General features: G+C 40.7%; 1 protein-coding gene across 1 annotated transcript in view; it reads left to right on the forward strand.

The window, feature by feature from the left end:
- Positions 1 to 638: 638 nt before the first annotated feature.
- LOC139452290 (protein phosphatase 1 regulatory subunit 3B-like) overlaps positions 639 to 24655 on the forward strand; it is a 31702-nt gene continuing 7685 nt past the window's right edge. Inside the window, exon 1 of the mRNA XM_071233706.1 lies at positions 639 to 933. Coding sequence (XP_071089807.1) covers positions 924 to 933 — 10 coding nt within the window. The 5' untranslated portion in view covers positions 639 to 923. The remainder of the gene's footprint in view (positions 934 to 24655) is intronic.

Below are 24655 nucleotides of genomic sequence, written 5' to 3' on the forward strand. Positions count from 1 at the left end.
ATACACCGCATACTAATAATATTATATCACATACTAATACACCGCACACTAAAACATCACATACTAATAAATCGCATACCAATACATGACATACTAAGACATCACATACTAAATAACTTCAAATCAATATTACAAATGCATATATTTTCGGTCACAATGACGTGACTACCGTAATGGTACACGCTTACATGACGCTTCTGAACGACTTCGTGTATAGAAGGAAGTTATTCCATAACAATGAATATGTGGTAATTAGAACAATTTCTCCGGGAAACTGTATCGTCCGTATTCACGAGGTTTTACTATATTCCTTGTAGATAAAAATGGCAGTGGGGTAGCCTAGTGGTTAAAGCGTTCGCTCGTTACGCCGAATGCCCGGTTCGATTCCCCAGATGGGTACAATGTGTAAAGCCCATTTCTGGTGTCACCTGCAGTGATATTACTGGAATATTCCTAAAGTGGCATAAAACCATACTCACTCATCCTTAACAGAAAACAGCACGTTTATGTAGTGTAGAAAACAGGACATGCGTGAATACTTGCACGTACAACCTATTGACAATCAGTCGACCGTGAACATGTTAATGTGTTTACGAAACACAATCCTATCGAGGGGTATATATAGTACTCCGTACACTGAGTTATACAGCAGTGTACGGAGATTATATATATTATACTCCATACACTTCAATTACAGTCTCAGTGAGCGGAAGGAGAATATGCCTGCATTGGTTCTCTTCGCGTGGCGAAATAAACGGATATAACTGGTTGAATACCAATACTGGAGCGGCAAATCGTACCCTTGGATGTTTTCTAGGTCGTAGCGGACTTTTCCTAGGTCATACTACCACTGAGTTCACGCTTCTTCGGATGTAAGGCCGAACGAGGATATCTATTGACCTGTGTGTTGACGCTCCTACACGATGGAGGAAGGTAGGCCCAGTGTTTGTGTGCATGTCAGGTCGATTACCTTGTTGATATCTTTTTATATTGCTTGTCATCTTCTGCCGTTTGAAGAGAGTGCATATGAACTTTTTGGTATGTGGCCCTGGTCAGATTGGTCGAAGAGTGTTAGATTATGTCCAAGAGTATCTGGTGGCCAGTATTTATTTTTCAAGTTTTTCATTTCGTAGACAGAGAAATATCTCAGGTATTATTTGATAGACAGAAATGTGTCCACCACATTATGTGGTAGACAGCAATGTGTCTACCATATTATTTGATAGACAGAAATGTGTCCACCATATTATGTGGTAGACAGAGGAATGTGTCCACAATATTATTTGGTAGACAGAGGAATATTTCCACGATATTATTTGGTCGACACAGAAATGTGTCCACCATATTATGTGGTAGACAGAGGAATGTGTCTACCATATTATTTGATAGACAGAGGAATATGTCCACGATATTATGTGGTAGACAGAGGAATGTGTCTACCATATTATTTGATAGAGAGAAATGTGTCCACGATTTTATTTTTTAGACATAGAAATGTGTCCACGATATTATTTGGTTGACAGAGAAATGTGTCCACGATATTATTTGGTAGACAGGGGCATGTGTCCACCATATTATTTGGTTGACATAGGAATATGTCTAAGGTATTATTTGAAAGACAGAAGTGTGTCCACGATATTATTCTTTAGACAAGGAAATGAGTCCATGATATTATTTGGTTGAAAAACAAATGTGTCCATAATATTATTTGGTAGACAGAGGAATATCTCCACGATATTATTTCGTAGACAGAGGAATGTGTCCATAATATTATGTGGTAGACAGAGGAATGTGTCTACGATATTATTTGATAGACAGAAATGTGTCCACGATTTTATTTTTTAGACAGAGAAATGTGTCCACGATATTATTTGGTTGACAGAGAAATGTGTCCATGATATTATTTGGTAGACAGGGGCATGTGTCCAAGATATTATTTGGTAGACAGAGAAATGTGTCCACGATATTATTTGGTAGACAGAGAAATGTGTCCATGATATTATTTGGTAGACATAGTGATGTGTCCCAGATATTATTTGGTAGACAGAGAAATGTGTCCACGATATTATTTGGTAGACAGGGGAATATCTCCACGATATTATTTGGTAGACAGAGGAATATGTCCAAGGTATTATTTGAAAGACAGAAATATGTCCACGATATTATTCTTTAGACAGAGAAATGTGTCCATAATATTATTTGGTTGAAAAAGAAATGTGTCCACGATATTATTTGGTAGACAGAGGAATGTGTCCACGGTATTATTTGGTAGACAGAGGAATGTGTTCATGATATTATTTGGTTGACAGAGGAATGTGTCCACGATATTATTTGGTAGACAGAGGAATATGTCCAAGGTATTATTTCGTAGACAGAGGAATGTGTCCACGATATTATTTGGTAGACAGAGGAATGTGTCCATGATATTATTTGGTAGACATAGTGATGTGTCCCAGATATTATTTGATAGACAGAGAAATGTGTCCACGATATTATTTGGTAGACCGGGGAATATCTCCACGATATTATTTGGTAGACAGAGGAATATGTCCAAGGTATTATTTGAAAGACAGAAATATGTCCACGATATTATTCTTTAGACAGAGAAATGTGTCCATAATATTATTTGGTTGAAAAAGAAATGTGTCCACGATATTATTTGGTAGACAGAGGAATGTGTCCACGGTATTATTTGGTAGACAGAGGAATGTGTTCATGATACTATTTGGTTGACAGAGGAATGTGTCCACGATATTATTTGGTAGACAGAGGAATATGTCCAAGGTATTATTTCGTAGACAGAGGAATGTGTCCACGATATTATTTGGTAGACAGAGGAATGTGTCCACGATATTATTTGGTAGACAGAGGAATGTGTCCACGATATTATTTGGTTGACAGAGAAATGTGTCCATGATATTATTTGGTAGACAGAAGAATATGTCCACCATATTATTTGGTAGACAGAAGAATATGCCCACGATATTATTTGGTAGAAAGATAAATGTGTCCACGATATTATTTCGTGGACTGCGATATGGGGGGATCATAAGTATACCATCACTTATCTCTATAACTGAATAACATATTTGTTTCTTTAAGCACATGTGTTACATAAAATGATGCTGTTTATTGCATGATATTATAATATACACGTTTACATAGCGATATAACGCCAGGAACCTATGATTGTGGGTTCAAATCCCGGTTCGTTCCGATTATGTTTCTAGGTTTGTCAGCACTATACCCGTGCTCGTGGGTTTCACCGAAGTGGTAAACGTCTAAGACCTGCATCACTTCGGGCTTTCCTCCCACATTAAGGCGACACGCAGCGATATATCTGTAACACAGTTAAAGCATCGTTAAACCCAACTCACTCACACTCTCTCTCCAACCACGGACTGTCACACTGTGTTGCGCCGCATACAAGTCAATGCAATTATGCTGTTATGGTATGAGTACAGTCGCTATACACGTCAGGAATGAAGCCCTCGAATTATTATAAGCATATATGCACAACGGTACGTAAACATCAACATTCCGATGGGTCTCAACTGACGTTTCTCCCCTAGTGCACTATACGGTCGGGTTAGAGTGAATGGTCTTGGTGTATGTTGTATAGAATGTATTGAAGTGTTGCAGAATACCCGTGTAAAGCCGTTTACCTGTAAGTAGTACATGAGGTTTCATATGTAATAGATTCATTCGGTCATTGTGATGAGGCATTGTGTCAACAGTCATGACCAGGAAGTAGCGCTGTTTTTTTCATTCTGGGCAACGACTCAGTGACGAAGCTTCTAGTGTGTCTGGGTACCTTTCCTTCGTGTGTATACCTGTACACGGTGATAGCAACTCGCTATCAGCTACACTCACTCCACCCCTCTCGACCCCTATACAGCTACTACCCTTACTCCAAACTCACCCTACCCCCACCCCGCCCACACACACCCCTCCCTTACCACTAACTCAACCGCCCCTCTTCTCCAAACTCAACCCCGTGTCTACTCCAAAACCAATCTCCCCTCTACTCCCAACTTAACCCCGATCTACTCTAACCTCATCCCCGTTCTACTCTAAACTCATTCCCGTGTCTGTCTACTCTAAACTCATCCCCGATCTACTCTAACCTCATCCCCGTGTCCACTCTAAACTCATCCCCGTGTCTACTCTAAACTCATCCCCGATCTACTCTAAACTCATCCCCCGTATCTACTCTAACCTCAGCCCGTATCTACTCTAAACTCATCCCCGTATCTACTCTAACCTCAACCCCGTGTCTACTCTAAACTCATCCCCGTGTCTACTCTAAACTCATCACGTGTCTACTCTAAAATCATCCCCGTGTCTACTCTAAACTCATTCCCGGAATCTACTCTAAACTCATCCCCGTATCTACTCTGAACTCATCCCCATGTCTACTCTAAACTCATCCCCGTGTCTACTCTAAACTCATCCCCGTGTCTGCTCTAAACTCATTCCCGGAATCTACTCTAATCTCATCCCCGTGTTTGCTCTAAACTCATCTCCGTGTCTACTCTAAACTCATCCCCGTGTCTACTCTAAACTCATTCCCGGAATCTACTCTAAACTCATCCCCGTGTCTACAGTTAACTCATCCCCGTGTCTGTCTACTCTAAACTCTTCCCCGTATCAACTCTGAACCCATTCCCATATCTACTCTAAACTCAACCCCGTATCTACTCTAAACTCATCCCCGTATCTACTCTAAACTCATCCCCATATCTACTCTAAACTCATCCCCGTATCTACTCTAAACTCATCCCCGTATCTACTCTAAACTCATCCCCATATCTTCTCTAAACTCATCCCCGTATCTACTCTAAACTCATCCCCGTGTCTACACACCCAAACCCTGGTGCGTTTTGGGGCTAGCTGGGAACTGACCCTTCCATCCGCCCTCTTCACATCTAATCTCCAACCGATCCACCCATTTTCTCCACTGATCCTGCCGATTCCCCACAAGGGTACAACGCGTGAAGCCCCTTTATGGTGCCCCAGCGTCATCGTTAATGAGAAACGGCTGTCAGCAAACAGAGTGCCCAGATCGCCGTATAACGATGACAAATGGCTATAAAGGTGGCATAAAATTATGAGTCGATTAAGTCAGAGTGACCCATGGGAGTGCGATATTGGAAATTGGATGCTCGATGTTTAAGAGAACCCATTGCTCATACACAAGTAAAGGTTACCTCTCGACATACCAATGGCGTGTTAAAGAGACACTGAGGGTTACGAGAGTGGATTTGAAAGTCCGGTTATTTTCCATTTTGTTTTAATCAGGAATCCAGAAACCCCGTTATGGTTGCACAATGGGAGTATTTAACTTTTAGCATCACTCAAGTCTGTAACATGCAAACAGTAAGCTCAGCCTACCCAAATAACGAGTCTCTCTGATGTTTTGTTTGTTTTGTTTGTTTGTTGTTTTACGCCGCACTCAGCAATATTCAAGCTATATGACGGCGGTCTGTAAATAATCGAGTCTGGACCAGATAATCCAGTGCTTGATGTCATGAGCATCGATCCACGCAATTGGGATTCGAAGACATGCATCAACCAAGTCAGCGAGCCTGACCACCGATCCCGTTAGTCTCCTCTTATAGTTTATTACGCCAAGCTTAGTCGCTTTTTACGGCAAGCATGGGTTGCTGAAGACCTATTCTACCCTGGATCTTCACGGGTCCTCTCTGATGTAAATAACAATCGATTTGTTGAGTAAAAAAATCCTAAAGTAATTAATTCTGAACACGCAGGTTCAATCATTTCGCTTTCTTCTTCGGCGCTGGTCATAGGATTAATGCAACATGCTATTTATGTAGAGAATTACGTAGGTAGCACTAATTATCTGCCTGGCATGAACGTAATGACATGGGCGTTCCCCGCATGTGTTCGGACGGTGGAAACTCGGCTACCTCTGGTTACCTACGTGCTTCTGCCATAGGCTGGCATGATAATAGTGTTTTAAAGGGAAGCACGCGTGGAATGAGTTACCACGGGTTTGTTTTGGTATAATCAGCAACGTGATTCTGACAACATGGAATTGATGAAACGTTGATGTGACGTTTGTGGCGAGTCTCTGCATTGTTTCAGTGGCGAGTATCTGAACCCATTCGTCACCACTCGCCCCTTTCCGTAACCTTCAAGAAGACTCGCCCCACTATCGACGTAACTTATGTGCGAAAATACGACAAACCAATCAGAATGCGTGCATGACATCAAGTACTTCGATCAAAGAATCACTCGGGAATAATCGGAAAATATAAACCCTAGGTACAGTTAAATGTGCTCAGTCATACTGTATATACCGTAAGTCCTGAGGTGTTTTAAATAGCATATGGAATACATATGACATGGGGGAAATATACGTGAATCACTACGCAACGAGTTGACAATTCTTTTACTTATGCCCTTTTGCGCTTAGACGGAACCTAATGGCCACGAGAGGGGCACGAGTAGCTATTCGGCTTGTCCCGGAATAACACGAGTTCGTCACGAATGTATCTGAATCGTGGCTCTTCCGAGTCTTTGCATTGTATATGTGGCGAGTCTCTGAATAGTATAATCTGTGGCGAGTCTCTCAAATGGTGTTTGTTGCGAGTCCCTGCTGGATGATAGTGGGGAATCTGCAGGGTGTGTGTGGCGAGTTTTGGCATGGTATCTATGCCGCCCATCTTCGTGGTGTCTATGAATTTATTTCCCAATCACTGTCCGGTACGTAAGGGTTTTCGCTTCAACAAAGTAATACTGTGTCGCTCTAGAGGTTACTCCCTCCCTTGTGCTGGGCCCGCGCCAAACACATGTTTGTGTGCCAAGAGTGATGTCATATGTTCCCGTGAAGTAAGAACACGGCCCAAACAACCATACCAACTTTACAAAGCCACATTGAATCGGTTTACATTGCAACATCACGTTATAGTTATGGATGGTAGTTTTACGACTCTGGACATCATCAATTTCTATTAAAGAGTTGGGGCGGTGGGGTAGCCTTGTGGTTAAAGCGTTCGCTCGTCACGCCGAAGGCCCGGTTTCGATTCCTCGCATGTGTACAATGTATGAAGCCCATTTCGCCATGATATTGCTGTAATGTTGCTAAACGCGGCGTAAATCCATACTTACTCACTCACTCTTCAAGAGTTAGTGAGTGAGTTTGGTTCTACGCCACTTGAAAGGTGATGGAGGCCTTTGACGTTCACTATTTTGGTGAAACCCGAGAGAATATGGTGCTGGCAAACCTTGAAACCCTATTAGACGTATCTCGGATGCGAACCCACGATCATAGGATTCTGGATCGTCTAAGGGGCGTAACTCTGTACAAACCGTGACTATAAATAGTAATTACGGGAGACTTCGTTGTGCCAGACTCTGCTGAAATCACAATAAAATTATCATTCTTTACGTGATATAAAATATTATAAAAAATGTTTTAATCATTTCTCGAATCTGGCAAATACTAGATTTCCATGTGAACTTTACGTTGTAGTAAACAATATACAACGAACTGCAGTGTGTAGGTACAGATCTAGGCCGACATGACGTCAGCATTGCACAGGGCAATATCCGCACCCAGGACCGCAGCTGGGGAAAATTAGAATGTAAGCACGCATGTTACAGTGCCTTTTATCTTATACGTTTATAACGCTTATCGAACACAGATCGAACACAAGCATGTCAGTACGACAATGTGTACAGAACATATTGTAAGTGTAGAACAGTTTGATCATTTTGATCAAACCCAGATTATGATCAAAGCAACAAGCAATCCAACAACATCAAACCAACTCATAGCCGGGTCACCTGCAAGCTAACCAAATATCATAACATCTGAAGACTATAAAGACGACTGAAGGAACAGACTATAGTGCATTTTGATTAATATATTTTTGTATTTTTATTTTTGGAACTATTTCAAAGTGTAAGCGGGGCGTGGGGAAGCCCATCTTCCCGAGGCAAGGAAGTCAACTGACTCTAAACGTCTAGTTTTTCCAGCCCTGCCGAACTAGGCTGGATGTATGGATGTCTTGAGTTCCATTCCAAATCGCGTAACAAAATCGACATCCGGTACAGGAATTGCCGTGCAGATTTCGGTTGATTGCAGGATTTGCAAATCATGTGTACCGACAACCCAGCGTCAACAGATATTATCCAAATCATATTATTCTTCCCACATCAAGTTGACACGGCGTGTTACAAGACCTAACCCTGGATACGATGACATGCATCAACCAAGTCAGCGAGCCTGACCACCGATCCCGTTATTCTCCTCTTACCACAAGCATAGTTGCTTTTTACGGCAAGCATGGGTTGCTGAAATCCATTTATGAAGACAATATAAATATTATCATTGACCCCAATGACACGAAAAATGTTTACGCAAAATACTGTTTTGTTATGTCAAGTAAACACCGCCTGACATTATCAAGGCAACGATTCAAAATACGACAACACCCACCCCCTCACATTAACACTTCAAACTTTGGATTTCTGGCAAATTTAAAAAGTGACCAACCAAAATGTGGACTTTCCTGAGTGGTCATTCAACCCCCCAATTAACCGCGCTCGGTCACCTAATCTATGTTCCTTAAAATCCAACGCCATGTAAACAAACCTGGCCAATACCAACATTTACGTATGTTTATCGCGCCCGGAGGTGACGCCGGTGTAACATTCATACCAAGTTCAAAGAGAACGGCTTAATCGTTCAGTGATTTCTAGACGTTATATTGATCAGATATCGATTAATCCACTCAATCATCGAAGATCTGATCCGATCATGTGCTTATGCTTAAGTTCAGAAGGATTTTGGTAATAAGTACAACACTGCTTTTGGCAGGTATTTGTAATTCCTCTTAGATGGTTATCAGCGCTGTTGTTTCTGACCGCGGAATGCGAGTTTTTCGTTGCCGTCAATATTTTGTATGTTATGGTACTATATGCCCATCGGGTATCGCATATGAAATCGGATTTGAACATGTCAGCATTGTGTGTGCGTGCGATCGTGCGTGCGCGCGCGCGCGCACTTTGGCACTGTAACAGTTAAAGGGTGATTTTTATATACTGTGAAACCTCGTTAATCCGAACGGTCTGCATTAACAAAACTCCACATCAACGAACGAATCATGTATATCTACCGGAGGGGTGTGTGGTATGAGAGGCGATTAAAGGTTCGCATTTCGGTACAGCAAATTGCTAGATGGTTTTGAAAAATAATTTCTTCCAGAAAATACAACAACAATTGTTTTTTCCTGCATTTTGTTTTCTTCTTCACACAACACATGCTTTTTTTAACCTTAATTTCTTTTATACAAGCTTGACTTTTGTTTACCCCCGTTCCACGATAAACGGTTTTTTTCAGCCAAAGAGATTGTCTGCTTGATATATATATATATATATAACTGTACACGTATACAGACCCATGCGGCCCTAACGTGTTCATAGACTTATGCACGGCCACTGTCCTCGTCACCTTAACCTGACCCGGCTCTATATAGATCAATACTGTAACAGTACAGGCCAGCTCGGTTTGTTGGTAAACACGGGATTCCTACAGCCATTGGCTGACCCCCCAGGTCAGAACTTGCCAATTGTGTTTTTAGTCGTTTTCATAACCACTGTATAAGATGTTCCGCGACCAGAATGGTCAGGTAGGCGCCTTCGATTTTGTATTTTTAAAAGCGCATTTAATTATATGTCTTCTAAGGTTGGATATAGGAGTTCTGCGTTAACTGTCGAGTCATAGTGACTAAGGTTTATACGTGTGTAGCCGATTGAAATTGAAATTATATTTTTTCTAAGATCGGATATAATAGGCATTCTGTGTTAACTGCCAAGTCACGGTGACTAAGGTTTATACTTGTATAGCCGAGTGGAATCTAGCAAACATGCAAGCCTCTGAATTTTAAACTTTTATCGACTCGTGTATAAATTGGATATTACAAGACGCTCAGGAGGATTCTATATTTATTCTTTTCCGAGAGTCGTTAAATACAGAACATAGGTAGAGGTGTGTATATCAATCTCATTGTCAGTCTCTCCATCTCTATTCTAAATTTACGAGACCCGAGAAGACCCGGGTTAGAATTCGTCTTCAGCAACTTATGCTTGTCGTAAAAGGCGGCTAACGGGATCGGGTGGTCGGGCTCGCAGATTTGGTTGATTCATGTCATCGTATCCCAATTGCGTAAATCTATGCTTATGATGCCAATCACTGGATTGTCTGGTCCAGAGTCGAGTTATTTATTGACCGCCATCATATAGCTGGAATATTGCCGAGTGCGGCGTAAACAACAAACAATCCTTTACGCACCGGCTAAATGCGTCTTACTCCCCTGACCATGAACCTCCATTCTACATAGTGTGTTCCACACTTGATCGCGGCTACAATACAAAACATAGGTTTATGCAACAGTTAGACTTAAATAAAAATAGCCACGAACACTAAAAGTAAAATATTCTACACACCGTTAACTCGACGATGTAACCCTGGGGAGATTAGATACGTTTTCACCTACAGCTAAAAAAAAAGAAGATTTAAAAAAAAAAAAAATCTATGAGCCTGAATTTTTTTTAAAGAAATACACCTTGCTACAATGTCATTTTTGTTGCAGGCAATTTCTTTCTTTTTTTCTACAGCCTGAAGCATAGTTATCTTTTTCAAGAAATTTCGGGGATAATTTATTTGTTTCGATAAAATCCCAGCCCTGATCATCTTCCCGAGGCAAAGGAGTTAACCGACTTATAAAAGTCCAGTTTCCACCCTTGCCCAACTAGGCTGGTATTATGGAGTTACATTTTGGCTGGATTAATGAGTCTATGCATAGTCCAATCAAAATCGTGTTCCGTAATCGAAATCCGGTTAGTAAACTGTCGTGCAGAATTCGGTGGATTGTAGGATTTGGAAAGCATGTGCACCGCTAACCCGTTGTCAACAGATATTTGCCAAGTCTTTTTATGTTTTTCCTCAAGGTGCTCACGTAATTTGATGCACTTCGCGATATTAGACCCGTTTTATCACAATATAGATCTTGATTATCGATCAGATCGTCTTGACTGGGCGCCGTGATATCATGTTTCTTGCTATATTTTTCATCAATAATTATTGATGAACATTCACACAATGCAGACGTCCTAAATAAAGATTTAATTTGAAAGAAAAAGCAAGCATAAATCAGCCTGAGAAATGCGTTATTCGCATAACATGCCCTTCCAGGCATAATTAACTACTTTCCCGCCATCTCTATAGCTCAATCTGTCACATTTGATAGACTCACTTGACGGTTGATTGACGTGTTAAGTACACCCATGTTGTCAGCTGTCGCGTGCTGACCATTACAGTGCAAGTGCCCGGGGCAGATCTTCGTATTGTAATTGATTGCAGGTGATGTCGACATAACGGTACAAAGTGAAAGCCAAGTTCATTACCTTACATTATCATTATATTACAGAAATTCCATCATTAATTGGGCATTAAAAGGTGAATGACCGCTTGTCACGAGATGAGAGAAAAACATGAATTTCACGAAAATATTCTGTTAATTATATACTTTTTGTGTTGGTGTCTACAGGAAATTTTTTTTTTTTCATTACAAATGTAAAACCTTTAAACGTAAATTCTCCCTACCTACACACAGGGACGGTTCACCACCCCTTGTATTTGTGACTTAAAAAGTAGTTTCGCGTTTGCAAAATCTTAAACAATATTAACAAAATATCCAAAAATATTTGGGGTCACGTAAACTCTTTATCATACATTTAGGTTTGATTATATACAAAATCAACTTTCACAAAAAACAGTCTTGAAAACTAGGAAACCGCTGTTGGAAGCGAAAGAATGCACGCTGGTCAAGAAACAAAATGGCGCTTTGCGAAACGAACAGTCTTGATTAACGAGTTTAAATGAGAAATTTACAGTTTATAACGAAACATTTTCGAGAGAATAACAAACGGCAAGAAGTGATATTAACTCCATAAATGACCATCATTATTTTACCTTGTCTATGTGGAACTTGCGTTAAAAGGATGTCAACTGTGTGTATACTTTCGATAAAGGGAGACAATTTTAGGGAAGGTCACTCTTGTATGACAATAGTTCCGTCAAAGTGTGAAGTTCACTGTAGTGAAATATCAAGTGTTATGCTCACTGCTGTGAAATATCAAGTGTTATGTTTACTGCAATGAAAATACCACTTTCCTCAACTTCAGAAAACTCAGTCTTTCACTCTGAACTATATAATATATTGAAATAGTTGTGATCACAATCATCGGCCTATTCAACCTGCGGGTAAAGAGGGTGTAAAGTGTCAATGAAATATAAAACTAATTTCCAGATGTTTTTTTATTTTTTGTTTTTCCAATTTATGTAATCTTTGTTACTTTTTATATCAGGGATTGATTACTTTTTATTCCATTAATCAAATGTATCCTGCCAAGCCAACCCGATATGATGATACAATGACCCTGGTAAGAATTGGTCCCTAGCAACCTTGCTATGCCGTTTGTAAGAGACGACTTAATGGATCGGGTGCCAAGGCTCGCTAACTTGGTTGTCAACGTACCACGATGGCGTGGATCGTTACTAACAATATCAGTCACGAGATTGTGTGGTCCAGACTCGATTATCTACAGCCCGCAGTCATATAGTAAGAGAGTACGGTTTTACGCCGCTTTGAGCAATATTCCAGCAATACTACGGCGGGGGACACCAGAAATGGGCTTAACACATTGTACCCATGTCGGGAATCGAATCCGGGTCTTCGGCGTGACGAGCGAACGCTTTAACCACTAGGCTACCCGACCGCCCCCCGCAGTCATATAGCTGGACTACTGCTCAGTGTTGCGTTAAACAGCAAAGCTAATTACACGCCGCCGTGATACAGCTGGTTTTGTGCCGTCGAAAAAATGACAATTCACTCACAGACAACAAACGAATTTAGGCATATACTATAAAAGTGGTCATATGAATTTTAAGCATTTACTGCCCCGTCCGTCATCATACGCCCGCCATAATTATATACCTGTTGTAGAGGGCTCCGTGTGATTTACACTGGAGATCTGTATCGGAATCTCAATAAGCAGCCTCTCCCTGGGGCAGTTGTTTAACATCACAATAAACGCGTAGTTCATCTGTCGAGTGATCATGCGTGCACTACATAAGTCGTCTTGGTTTGATTGGACGAGCGCAGGTGAACAGTATACACTGTGTACTATATACACAATGCAGAAACCCAAGGACCATAATTATTTCAGAACCGCCTATAATATACATACGGCATGATTATACTCGAAATATTTTACCGCAGAGAAAGATAATTGGACAACGATCTGTATCTTGTGATTATTCTTATGAACTAGAGGGGGTTGGGGTAGCCTAGTGGTTAAAGCGTGTGGAGTCCGTTTCTGGTGTTACCGCCGTGGTATTACTAGATTACTAGAATATTACTAAATGCGGCGTAAAAAAAATCTCTCACTCACTGATGAAAATAATATTTTATTTTATTACAGATCGGCAATATATTTTGTTTTATTTGTTTTTTATTTCATTTATTGATTTTATATTTATTTATTGATTTATTTATGTTATTAATTTATTTATTTTTGGGGGGATGCTACATGTATTTTGGGGGCCTGGAATTTTTATTTTTTGTGTGTGTGTGTGTTGGGGGGGGGGGGGGGGAGGTGGGGGGTTGTCAGCAAAATATGATGCAGTCTTAAATATTTAAATGTACAATTTTCGGAAGCATATATGAGGTCCTCTCTTGGGGTGAAATTAAGTTAAAGTCATTTAATGTGACATTGAGTAAACAGTGTGACCTCCTCTGGCACGACATTCTTCCGGATATTGTTGACGTCTCTGTCTACGCCGGCTTAGGGAAGCCCGGAAGTATCGGTGTTGTTATGTAACTTACAAGAACGCTCAAGTCGTCAACTCATTCTCTGTTTATCTGCATGACCTTCTTGCCATACATCTATCTAATTGTGAGCGAGTATGCTTTTACGCCGCGATATATATTTTTGCAATATTCCAGCAATATCACGGCGGGGGACACCAGAAATGGGCTTCTCACATTGTACCCATGTAGGGACATGAACCGGGATTTTCGGCATGATAAGCGAACGCTTTAACCACTAGGCTACCTCACCCTCCGTATCTGACTGTGACTATCTACATGTATAGGCATTGCTGTTTGTTTGTGACATACCAATGGCGTGTTAAAGAGACATTGAGAGTTACGAGAGTGGATTTGAAAGTCGGGTTATTTTCCATTTTATGTTAATCAGGAATCCAGAAACCCCGTTATGGTTGCACAATGGGAGTATTTAACTTTTAGCATCACTCAAGTCTGTAACATGCAAACAGTCAGCTCAGCCTACCCAAATAACGAGTCTCTCTGATGTTTTGTTTGTTTGTTGTTTTACGCCGCACTCAGCAATGTTCCAGCTATATGACGGCGGTCTGTAAATAATCGAGTCTGGACCAGACAATCCAGTGGTTGACAGCATGAGCATCGATCCACGCAATTGGGATCGATGACATGTATCAACCAAGTCAGCGAGCCTGACCACCCGATCCCGTTAGTCGCCTTTTACTACAAGCATAGTCACCTTTTACGGCAAGTAGGGGTTCCTGAAGACCTATTCTACCCCAGATCTTCACGGAATCAAATATAGGCGCTTGATTAGACTGGCATTATTGATCTCAGAAAAATGGAGCCCAGAACAAACCTTAATGTCAAGCTGAGCTGAGACAATCTAGACTTGCCAAATCATTCTTGAGTTAAACTCCTTTTTAATTTCTTTCTCTCGGGCCTGGGAGACAAACCAGTGATTGATGAATGCAAATCTTAGTTACTATAGATTGAGTTCAATAGCTCTTATGCATAATATTTTGACTTCAGTAGCTCTCACATACCATATATAAAATTCAATAGCTCTTATATAAATAACATTTAGTGAATTCAGTAGCTTTTATATGCCATATATTGAGTTTAATAGCTCTTTTATTGTACCGTAAATTATGTTTAATAGCTCTTTTATACCAAATGTTGAATAAGCGAGCTCTTCTCTATTTAAATTCGACAACTAAACTGTCGGGTAAAAGAAAGTATACACTTGAAAATTGGATTTGATCAGAAAACTACAAACGTCATCAAAAGGTTACTAAGCAGGCTTTTGCGCTAACGTCGCCCAAACACTGCAAACTTAAAGGGGCACATATCTCTGGCTTCTTGCAGGCTGTCAATTACTGTCCGCTTGGGCTCACTTGCTCTCTAGCGCGACTGACCGTGAAAAGAGACTTTTAGGCAAAACATTTCTGAACAATGTTACCCGGGATCTATGAAGATTTCGATCTTACAAAGGGTGCATGTTAATTAATTTCTTTAACCTAAACAAACAGAAAAAACGGCGAATGTCGTTATTTGGAAATACCCCTGATGGTTATACATGTAGTTTAATGAATAATAAAATATCCCCGCAGTGAAAGAATTTTCAGATTTCGGATTGCGTGAATTATACGATTGCTTCCCCCTTCTTGGCCATATATCCTGGTATAACCCTACACCTGTGTATTTGTCGTCATTAATGAATTTATTACAGGTATAATTACCTGACAAAGGTTCGCATTTGGCATTTCATAATTATTCAATCACAACCCAGATAAAGACAACAGCCAGTCCCGGGGAATTGCTATAGATCTGTGTCTCTTTAAGGTCTGGACCGCCTCCGTGGTCTAGTGGTAGAGCGTCCGCCCGGAGAGCGGGAAGTCAGGGGTTCGATCCCCGGTCGCGTCATACCAAAAGACGTTAAAATATGGTACTTGTTGTTACCCTGTCTGGCGCTCGGCATTAAGGGGCTAAAACAAGGACTGGTCGGCTCGGAGTCAGTATACTGTGTCTGAGTGGGGTATTCATGTTCAACTGCGGCATGGTATCTCAGTGAGCTAGCACTATAAATCGGCATCAGTCCGGACTAGTACAAGCAGCCACACACACACACACACGTACATGCACGTCGCTATATAAGTGCAATAATCTTGGACGCGACGTTAAACCCAATTTCACCTCACCACGTCACCTTTAAGGTCCAAAACATATCAACGATACCTGTATCAAATATATCACCATCGAATAGCCATGTCTTGTCTGTTTCATGTTAAGCCACCATCAAACATGGGCGTATACCTTCTTTTGCCCGGTATTGACTAGGCCATGTGCCACAGAAAACATGTAGGCGACGATGTCTAGAGACAGGATTATTTTTTAAACGGGAAGTTCGTTCTTTTATGTTCAACAACCCACCTAACTGAGTCTTACCCACTATGTTCAAATGATCTACATCTCCTAACACCTGAAGACAGTCGTTATCAAAGCGCCCTTCGGGTTATATAATGCACTTGACCAGTCATAACCCGTGCCATAAGCCACAAGTTACGTGCTCGCTCAAGAAGATCGCTTCAGCTAATCTCACCTTTGTTACGTGATTCTCATCAAATAAGCATCGCAATGAGGCGTCGCAATCTGATGTGCTCCATATGAAGGGCGATATACAGTGTTTCAGTTTAAAGGGGTGCTTAGGGACCAGCCGAGACCAACATCTAGTCTCTGAAATGAACATATCGTACAGTTGTTAAATTATTTTTAAAAAATAAATAAAAGGAGTCCAGAGACTCTTCTCTTCATTTCCTGATACTGCAGAAATCTAGACTTGCCAAACATTATAGACTTGCATGGGCTGTATTTGTACAGACTAGGACCAGCCATTTGATATTCAGGGGAGTATCACTGGAAATACTTGAAAAAATATGCCTCAGTCCAGTTGAAAAAAAATGTCTGGCACAAAAACACATTATAGCAAGATGCTTTTTTCAGAATATTGAGGCTCATAGTTTAAATTAATCCCCTCATTCCCCCATATGTGCTGCCTAAAACGACTATTAAAAATCTCAGGCCATTGTGATACTGACGTAAAACCCCGATGTAGGTGACCAGAACAGACACGATGCGAGTGAGTGAGTCAGTTTGGTATAACGCCGCTTTTTACAGTATTCCAGTTATTTCATGGCGTGTCAGCTTAATGTTGGAGGAAAGCCACAAGTGATGCAAATCGTTTACCACTTCGGTGAAACCCACGAGCACGGGTATGTTGCAGACAAACCTAGAAACATAATCGGGGCGATACATGATGTGAGCTGGGTGGGGTACTTTATAACCGATGATGTCATGCACGTGTCTGATGCGGAACTATAACCTGAAGCAGCTTCAGCAGCAACAGCTAACCCGCATCACTTATCCCTTTCCGACAGATTCACTTAGTCTTCCGTAACTGATTCCTGAAGTCTCGACCACTTTGGTCATGAAAACAACGCCAGTGTCAACGGTACTGCATACGTTTTTACACGCACGTAATTGGCCTTCATCGACAATGGCCCAGAAGTTACGAAATCGGGAAAATGATGATTAACGATGACACAACGTGATATATTATGTCGGTCATAATATCGCGTTATCACCTGGGATGAGGACAAAGAAAACTTACTGGTATATCATATGATACATCCGCAAACAAGTCGGTTCCGTTTCTAAATCTCATGAGTATGATATGAGATAAACAAAAACATGTCGAGAAAGGTATCCTCTCAGCTTCATTATGAAGGGGTCACGCAGATAACAAGAGATAATGGGCTTCAGACAGTGTATTCGTTCTCGAATTAAATCGTTCTAAAATCTGAGACTGGAATCTTCCCAGACGAATGTTTAGTGAAATATCAAGACATTTGGGTTAAAATATAAAAGGAAAGGTGCCCAGAGAATCTCTTCAATTACGAACAAAATGTTGTTGACTTGACAAGGACTTTTCGAATTTTCGAATTTCTTTTTACTGGAGGGTAATTACTATTACTCTATCAAGTTGCCCTGGTGGTGTGATATAGCCAGTAACAGAAATACGTTGTCACAACTACACCCAGATGGAATGATCCTCTCTCTCTCTCTCTCTCTCTCTCTCTCTCTCTCTCTCTCTCTCTCTCTCTCTCTCTCTCTCTCTCTCTCTCTCTGTTATACGCCGCACTCAACAATATTCCATCTATATGACAGTGGCCTGAACATAATCGAGTCCGGATCAGACAATCCAGTGATTGGCATTTTTAGCAACGATCCCCGCCATCAACCACCCGACTCAATGTGTCGTCTCAAGCAAAGGCTGCTGGGGACCAATTCTTACCCAGAACCCCACGGGGTGCAATTACAGGCCTTACATAATAGCTTTGGCCCAGCCGCGGAATGATATAAGCCTTGCACGACCGGCCGTGTAACGAAGCTTTCAGTGGATTTAATTTCAAGCGTTCTTGATCAGTCAGAACATAATATAATGATCCTGTATATCTCTGATAAAAACACAAAAGAGGACTCTGGCATACCCAACGGTTTACATATTCCAAGGTCAATATGCTTATAGGTGGCGCGGGATAAATACGTCAAGTAATTAATTCCGCGTAGCTACAGTTATCTTTGCCACCACATTTGAGATAACTGGTCTATTTTAATCTTTCTAACGTTTGGAAAAGTAACGACAATCAGTTTAGGATAACAAGGGTTCTCCTTTAAAGCGTTGACATGCTGTTCTTAACATGTAATCATATAATACTGATAAATGCACAAACAGTTGAGCGACTTATCTAAAATTAGCTGTCACCTGTCCCTGACTTCATTGATTTTGAACATCTGCCAACTTGCCGGCACTCACAGAATTAATGGCTGCGCAGATGGATGCGCTGGTGTATAATTATCGGAAGACCACTGACCTTGGTTCGCGTTTCATAACGAACAAAATACAAGATTTACAATTGATGATTTGCGTTGATGAGATACAATTTTCTAACACTGACATGGTTTAGTCCTCTCTGAACAGACAGCTGATACTTAAAATGGTATATAAGTAGGGATGTGCGGTTTTATCGGTATACCGGTATATTGCAATACAAATTCATCACGATACGTATCCCGATAGGTTTTTGGCGTATCGGTTTTTCCCTGATTATTCAAATTGTGACTGACATGTATATTCCATGATGTATAGTCTTACCTTATTAAATCAAAACAAAGACAAAACAAATGCTTCATACTCTTTATTTGATTGTAGATAAAAATAATAGTACAATTTATTAAAATTGGTTCATAATTTTGACCAAATTGTTAACATTGCAGCTTTCATATCAATATTTGTCAAAGGGATATGACAAAAAGCCTTTCTCTTGGTAGAAATTATTTCCCAATATATTGCAATAATATTGCAATATGTTTTTGAATTATCGCAATATATCGCAATACACTTTTTGGTCCAATTCCGAAACCTATATATAAGTGTCTTGAACTGTATTTCCTGGATAATATTTCAGTGTATATAGTGTGCGTCTCGATCTGGTATCCATTTCAGACAGACAGACAGACAGACAGATTTATTCGGTAATGTGGGCCACATGGCCTATATTACAATGTCAGTACTATATAAATTTAGTCACGTTTTTCTAGATTTAAATATCTGATACAGGTATACAGAAGTCAGTTTTATTACATCGACATTATTGCAGTTAAGAATATTTGGAAGTGACAGGTAACCGTCATACATATCCTGTAGTTGGGTAATATAATGTTTCCGTAAAGTCTGGTAATAATCACAAGTGAAAAAGACATGGTCTTCATTTTCAATACAACCCTTGTTACAATATCTACATACACTATTTTCATTATCTGAGGGTTTTTTACGCAGTAACTGAACATTAAAATTATGTAAGCTAATCCTAAATTTACAGAAGGTTCTTCTGAGAGATTTATCCTGCAAAGAATCAATATATTTTTCTACATTCAACAAAGATTTAACATTTGAATAATGAGATAAATATTTGGAAGCAGACAATTTTGCAAACCAATTTTGAAATGCAACATCTTGTAGTCTTTCCTGAAATTGATACAAAAAAATATTTACATCACCAACATTTTGGTAGTCCCAGACATATGAAAAAACATTAACATATAACAATTTTTAAGATCTGTTACCCAACTGTGCTTACCTTTCTCATCTAGCTTTTTAAGGAAGTAATAACATTGTACAAGATATCTATTTGATCCCATGTGCAATAATTTTAGCCAATATTTTATTTCAAGGAGTTGCATTAGCGTCCAATCGTTAAAGGGTCTAGGAATGTACCTCCAGGTACTGAGACATTAAGTCATTTCAAGCTGAGGGACCTAGCCTTTGGAACAAACTCCCACTTTATGTAAGATCAGCTGCAGAACTATGTACTTTTAAATCCAGATCTATTCAATGGTTGGTTGGTTTGTTGTTTAACGCCGCACTCAGCAATATTCCAGCTATATGACGGCGGTCTGTAAATAATCGAGTCTGGACCAGACAATCCAGTGATTAATATCATGAGCATCGATCTACGCAATTGGGATCGATGACATGCATCAACCATGTCAACGAGCCTGACCACCCGATCCCGTTTGTCGCCTTTTACGGCAAGCATGGGTTGCTGAAGACCTATTCTACCCCGGAATCTTCACGGGAATAGGAATTCAATGAAGCCTTCAACATGTCCACATGTCTTTCGGATATGTTCACACTTGAAAGCGCCTTTGGGCAGTTATATTTAACTAGATCCTAGCGCTATATAAATCCATACACGTATGTATGTATTTTCAGCCAATGTACAGACGTTGTAATTAATGCTAAGTGATTGCGTGGGTATAGTTTTACGTCGTTTGTAGCAATATTCCAGCAATATTACAGCGGGAGACACCAGGGCTCCCTTGCACAGACCGATATTAGCGCTAAGATGATCGTAACTCCCACACTTTAGCATAGGCTTACAATAGTCTAAGCGCTAAGATCGTTTTGTTCAAGTGCGGCCTGGGCTTCACAAATGCTAAGTGTGAAATTGACTCATTTTCTCTGTTGTGTTTGTTTGTTTGTTGTTTTTTATAGCAATATTCCAGGTGTATGACGGCGGTCTGTAAATATTCGAGTCTGGACCAGACAATCCAGTTATTGACATCAGGAGCATCAAACCACGCATTTTGGATACGATGACATGCATCAACCAAGTCAGCGAGCCTGACCACCCGATCCCGTTAGTCGCCTCTTACGACAAGCATAGTCGTATTTTACGGCAAACATGTATGGGTTGCTGTTATCTCTGTAATAATGGTAATTATCAAGGGCTTGTGTTACATACTAACATCATAAACCTTGGAGCAGTAGACTGAGAAAGTATTTTTTCTCTCGGACTGACAGTTAGTCCGCGACCCCTTTTGTTGACAAAACCCTTTATAAAACAAACAAATGATTCATTTAAGGAAATCTGTATTGAAAGTATAGATAATCTAAATGTCAGTGCGAACCGGACTTACGTCCTTGAATTTTGACCAAATTGTCCTTCCCTGTCGATGGTTCATGTTTCGCCTCTTCAGGAAGACGTTTTTTTATGTTTACACTTTATATTCTTCCCTTGAACGTGCGCTGCTCGGCGTTCCCGGACACGAGTTAACAGGGTGTATATCGAGGTGACCTACCCCAGCCCCTAGTGTTTGGGACATCGCGATCACATGCTTGTTGGGGGCGGGGACTTAGCTCGAGTGGGCGATTCCTCTGGGTCGGTGCTTATACTGTCACATATTGGTTTGCTTGTACCAGGTCAGACTTTAATATGGCTTGTTGGTTTTAGATTGGAATCGTCCTTGAAAGGATTATAACATCGGATAAAATATCTAGAAATTGCCTTGAATATGACATTTCGGTTAAAAATTTGAATTTGACTTGAAAATGCATTAAAATCCGATAAAATGCTTTGGGTTTCGCAGCCCGGTCTTAGATTTGAGACCGCATCCGTAGTCTAGTGGTAGAGCGTTCGCCCGGAGAGCGGAAGGTCCAGGGTTCGATCCCCGGCCGCGTCATACCGAAAGACGTTAAAAGATGGTACTTGTTGTTACCCTGTCTGGCGCTCAGCAGCAAGGACCCGTCGGCTCGGAGTCAGTATAGTGTGTCTGGGTGGGGTATTCATGTTAAACTGCGGCATGGTATCTAAGTGAGCTAGCACTATAAATCGGCATTAGTCGACGTCCGGACTTGTACAAGCAGCCACACACACACACACGTCGCTATATGGGTGCAATAATTTTGGACGCGACGTTTAACCCAATTTCACCTCACCTCACTTAAATTTGAAACGGACTGAATTAAACACCGATAAAATGCATCGGATAGGCTTTCAATTTGTCTACCACTGTTAACTCTAATGTGAAATTAGTGTGTTACACATATCTTGATTTTGGAAGAAAGGCCGAAATGAATGCCCCTTTAGACGTTAACCACTTTGGTGAAACCCACGAGCAGGGGTATCCTGCTGAAAAAGCTAGAAACATAATTATTACTAATATGGTACTACGCATAATACGTATACGTTTCTGGTAAGCCCAAGGAATACAAATCAGCTCACACAGGCCATTGAGCTGATGGGAGCAGTATACTGGTGAACTAGCTGGTTAATGATTCAGAAAAACGCGGGTTCTCCCTGACAGGTAGAATATACAGTATTAATCAAACCCTCATTGTGAACTATACGATACTTTATTGACAGTCGGAATAATTCACAACAAAATGGGGGTGGGGTGATTAAAAACATTAATTAAATATAAATATTGAAAAAGAAATAAAGATAATAAAAATATACAAATGGTGCACCCCGCGGTGATCCCCCGACATATAGGCAGAATGTCCCCAATAGGACCTACCCCATGCTTGTGGTAGGCACTGACTAAATGAGTATCTAGTGGCCACAATGGGACCTGTCTGATTGACTTCGTATCCCCTGTCAGCGTGGATGGATGCACATGTAACGATATGACTTGCCTGCTCCAAGCTGAAATAGTTACAGTTTACGCTGGAACAGTGTATAGTGCGGCATAAAGCAGCATTCACTCGCTCATATAATAGTGCCCACATTTGTTAGGAAACAAGTTTTAATGACCATCCCCCGCAAAAATTCAAATTCGTAACCCTCAGTTTCAAGAGAATCACACTCTCCTAAAGTATTCAGACATCTTATATCGTTTCGTCTTTCTAAAATGTATTGACATGTCGTGTTATTCAATTAAACGAACTGGTTTTATGTATCCCCGCCTTGCGCAACCAATAAATAGCATTCGAGACGTTTACATGGCATGTCTCTCCTCAAAACACAGCTAGCTCTTTTCTCCAAGACATATTCCCGCATGTGTGCCTGTCAACCGTATTCGTGCATCGTGCAACTGCACTGCATAGGCTGGGTGCAGAGCAGGTCGGTGCAAGCAGCAAATATTGATCACAGCATATTTAAACTAATGCAACATTTGTTTAGACTGCAGACTTGCATATCAGTCAACAGCTCACGTTTGCCCGCGAACGGTGTTTTACGATTCGTCACGTGACACAAGCAAGATTATCAGCTAAGGGGAATTGAAAAATAACACTTTAAAAATACAAAGTTTTTATTTGAACGAGAACATGTAATTAAGAGAGGAAGGTGAAAGAGTTTGCATTGAAAATACATTCACTCACTGAATATAAAGTACACCTGATTCCTGAGTTTTTAAATGAAAGAGTTGGGTTGAGTCCCGTCCGGGATTCGAACCCACAAAGGTACTAGAATCTGTACTTTACTCAGAAAGTGTTATCCCAATTATAACATTTGTTCCATTTGACCACTTTCTAAATGGTATTGTGTGTTCACACAAATGAATAGTTTGTTGGAAGTGGTGAACAAGGGTTTTTTTGTGTGGAAAACGTCAATTTTTGTGTGTGTTAATCGTGAAAATGAATAGATTGTATGGTGCTCAGTACAGTTCTATCCGACGTAAGGGGCGGTCGGGTAGCCTAGTGGTTAAGACGTTAGCTCATCACGCTGAATACCCGGGTTCGATTCCCGACATGGGTACTATGTGTGAAGCCCATTTCTTGTGTCCCCCGCCATGATATTGCTGGAATATTGCTATAAGCGGCGTAAAACCATACTCACTCACTCACTCACTATCCGACATAATCAAAGGAGGGGTTACTTAGAGGCTCCTATTACAAAAAGTCCCCACAGTTGGGTACAGTGTATGTCACTGTGGTCAACAAAAGTATGACGTAAATCATTTAATATCTGCTGACATTGGTCAACTAAACATGAATTTGGTAATACCATGTCAGCGTGGTTCACTGGGGACTTCCAGAGTTGAACGCAAACTCGGTTTGGAATGCCTCTAGGTGCATATGTACGTACATATATTCAAGGGGACGTAACTCATACACCTACGACTGTTGATCCGGGGGTTTTCAACTGGAAATGGTAGGCAGTCTGGGGTTTCCTTGCATGGATAGCTCAGCGACAGAACAAGCATTATGACATCGCTCTATCTCCTAATCATGAATAATGCATCATTGTAACTATGTATCTTATTTCCTTCTCATTTGGCCAATATATAAACTGCCACTGTCATAACAGCTGCAGTACCTGTTTTGTAGCATCCAAAGCGTGAATCGGACGCAGTTAATATAGAGCATTATCCATTACGTAACAACATGCCGGCCCCGCAACACCAGAACGTGTATAGTTTATCTGTTCGGT

The sequence above is a fragment of the Haliotis cracherodii genome, unplaced genomic scaffold (genome assembly GCF_022045235.1).
Source record: "Haliotis cracherodii isolate W230 unplaced genomic scaffold, xgHalCrac1.p SCAF_9, whole genome shotgun sequence".
Taxonomy (NCBI): Eukaryota; Metazoa; Mollusca; class Gastropoda; order Lepetellida; family Haliotidae; genus Haliotis; species Haliotis cracherodii.